The 2,363-nt window shown below is 57.0% G+C and overlaps 1 protein-coding gene across 1 annotated transcript in view; it reads right to left on the reverse strand.

The window, feature by feature from the left end:
- The window catches only part of RTF1 (RTF1 homolog, Paf1/RNA polymerase II complex component), a 49,174-nt gene extending 47,300 nt beyond the window's left edge, over positions 1-1,874 (reverse strand). Inside the window, exon 1 of the mRNA XM_027870008.1 lies at positions 1,680-1,874. Within this exon, the coding sequence (XP_027725809.1) occupies positions 1,680-1,874 (195 nt within the window). The remainder of the gene's footprint in view (positions 1-1,679) is intronic.
- Positions 1,875-2,363: the final 489 nt, after the last annotated feature.

Consider the following 2,363-nt stretch of genomic DNA (forward strand, 5'->3'; position numbering starts at 1 on the left):
AGAGAGAGAGAGAGAGAGAGAGAGAGAGAGAGAGAGAGAGAGAGAGACACTAGACTTCCACATCATTGTCACTTCCTCCTTACTTCCCATGCCAAGTATACTGTTCATTCACCAAAAGGACAGGTACCTAGCAAGTGTTCATTAAGGGGTGTGGGTGTCTTAGAAACATCTTCTTCATTTTTATGCTGGTTTCCTCTGAAGGGTTCGAATATTTTACAGACACTAAACCAAATAGTCCTATTTTACAACTTGAGAATATTAGATTTTAATCCTCCTGATAACCAGTTAAGGTTCTATCTACCAACATTTCCAAACTCTGCTGACAACCCTAAAATTTCTAACAAAATAGGACTTGTTTTCTATTTGAACATGAGATGCCCCTCCATTTATGTCTCCAAATAAAATTTTCTTTGTTTTGTTTTGTTTTTTTCCCCTCATTCCTTCACTGTCAATTCCAAAATAGCCCTTGCTTCCCTCTCTTCAATAGCGTTGAGCTTCCTCTCCTTAGTTCTGAGAGTTTGGGCCTCAACAAAACAGACTATCCACCCCTACTTCCAGACCAAGTTTCTACAGAATACATTGTGGGAATACACTAGGAAAGCCCACTTTTCAGCTTCCCTTTCTTTCTAGTATTTGTTAATAAAACACAGAAAATGCTCTTCCCACTACAGCTTAGCTTCTGGCATCACTGCTGGCAATGGAAGTGCCTAAGTGACTGATTTCTCCCTACAACACTTTCAAGAGGAAAGAACCAGTTCAGGTAACTCCAAAGCCATTAGGCTAAAAGTTGTTTTTTAATGTCTCTTGCATAAACCCTAAGTAGGAAAGGATTCTGGGATGCCTGAGTAAAAAGGTCCTCCCATAAGGCCTCTGCCACAGGCCCTCCATGCCACCTTACAAAACTGTCCAGGGCTGTACACAGCATCTGACCTGCTTCCTTCTCTCGTTACTGTTAACTTTGTTTTGACATCCCATTCGGGGGCCTTCCCAACCACAAATGGCCCTGGTCTCCAAAACTCTCCGGAACCGCCACCAAGCCCGTCTCATCTCTTCGCCTGGCACATGCAGAGGTACCCCCCTCAGACACCTCCTGCCCCCAGAAACTGTCCTGAGTATGCCGTGAGCGCCCCAAGTCCCCGGCCTGCCAAACTCGATCCTCCACACGCGCACACACACACTCACACTCACTCATAGAAACCTCCTAGCCTCGGAGAGGAAGAGGCAGCACTACTTCCTAACTCTCTCCTCCGGGCTGGAAAGAGAGAGCCCCCCGGGGAGAGATCCAGGGGGGGCCGGCCTCCCCTCTCACCCGCTCGCCGCCCTCAGCCCTCCGGTACCCCGGGCACAGACCCCTCCCCCAGCTCCCCCGGCCCCTGGTGCCCCCGGGCGCTTCGCTCCCGTCCCCGCCCCACCACCCAGGTCCACCGCGCCAAGTACTCGGGGACTCCGGCTTCAGGCCCGCGCCGGGCGCCTCCGGGCCCGGGAGCGCCGGGGAAGGGCTGAGGCGGGTAGGGGAAGAGGAAGCCGGCACAGGGGAGGGAGGGCCGGGCGCTCGGAGGTGGAGGCCCCGCGGCCCAGCCCCGGCCCTGGCCCCGGCCCCGGCCCCGGCCCCAGCCCCGGCCCGGCCGCCCCCCGCTCAGCCCTTTCCTTCCCGCCCCCGCCGCGGCCTGCCCCTTTACCTGATCCAGGTTCTCGTCACTGCCGCTGTCCTCCGTGTCCGAGTCGATCACAACGCGGCCTTTCCGCTTCTTGACCATGGTGGCACCCCGGCTCCCGCGCCGGACGCCGCCGCCCGGACTCCCCTCTTGCCCGCCAGCCAGTGCGACCGCCACCGCCGCCGCCGCCGCTCGACCCACACAAAGGCGACCGCGCATGCGCGCTCTTCTCCTCCGCCAGGCCCCGCCCCCTCCCCTCCGAGGCTCACCGTTCGCCCCGCCCCGCTGTCGCCGTGAGATCCACCCCCTTCACCCGACGGAACGCGGTGGGGGGGGGGAAGAGAGAGAGCGAGAGAGGAGGTGCGGAGAGCGAGGGGCGGTACTGGCGGCGTGGGGAGGGTGCTGTGCGGGTGCTGCCGCGTGCTGCTTCATCCAGGGGACTTCTCTAAGGAGAATGGCAAGACAGACGCGCAGCAGGCGCCTTTTATTCAGGGGAGACCCCTTTGAATTCACATCTCGGGAAAAAAAAAACTAGGAAGACTTGTGAACCGGAGTCATGGGTGTAAAGCTGACTCTGAATGCACATGTTAGCACGGTGGAGCGGTGAGGCCGGAACTAGGTGGGCAATCTGAGTACGCCTCTTATCTCCCCGGTCCTCCTTCCCCCACTTTTGCGTGGCTTCCCTCCAAGATTACTTTGCATTTACAC

Source organism: Vombatus ursinus, unplaced genomic scaffold (genome assembly GCF_900497805.2).
Source record: "Vombatus ursinus unplaced genomic scaffold, bare-nosed wombat genome assembly UNPS02014794.1, whole genome shotgun sequence".
NCBI classification, from domain to species: Eukaryota; Metazoa; Chordata; class Mammalia; order Diprotodontia; family Vombatidae; genus Vombatus; species Vombatus ursinus.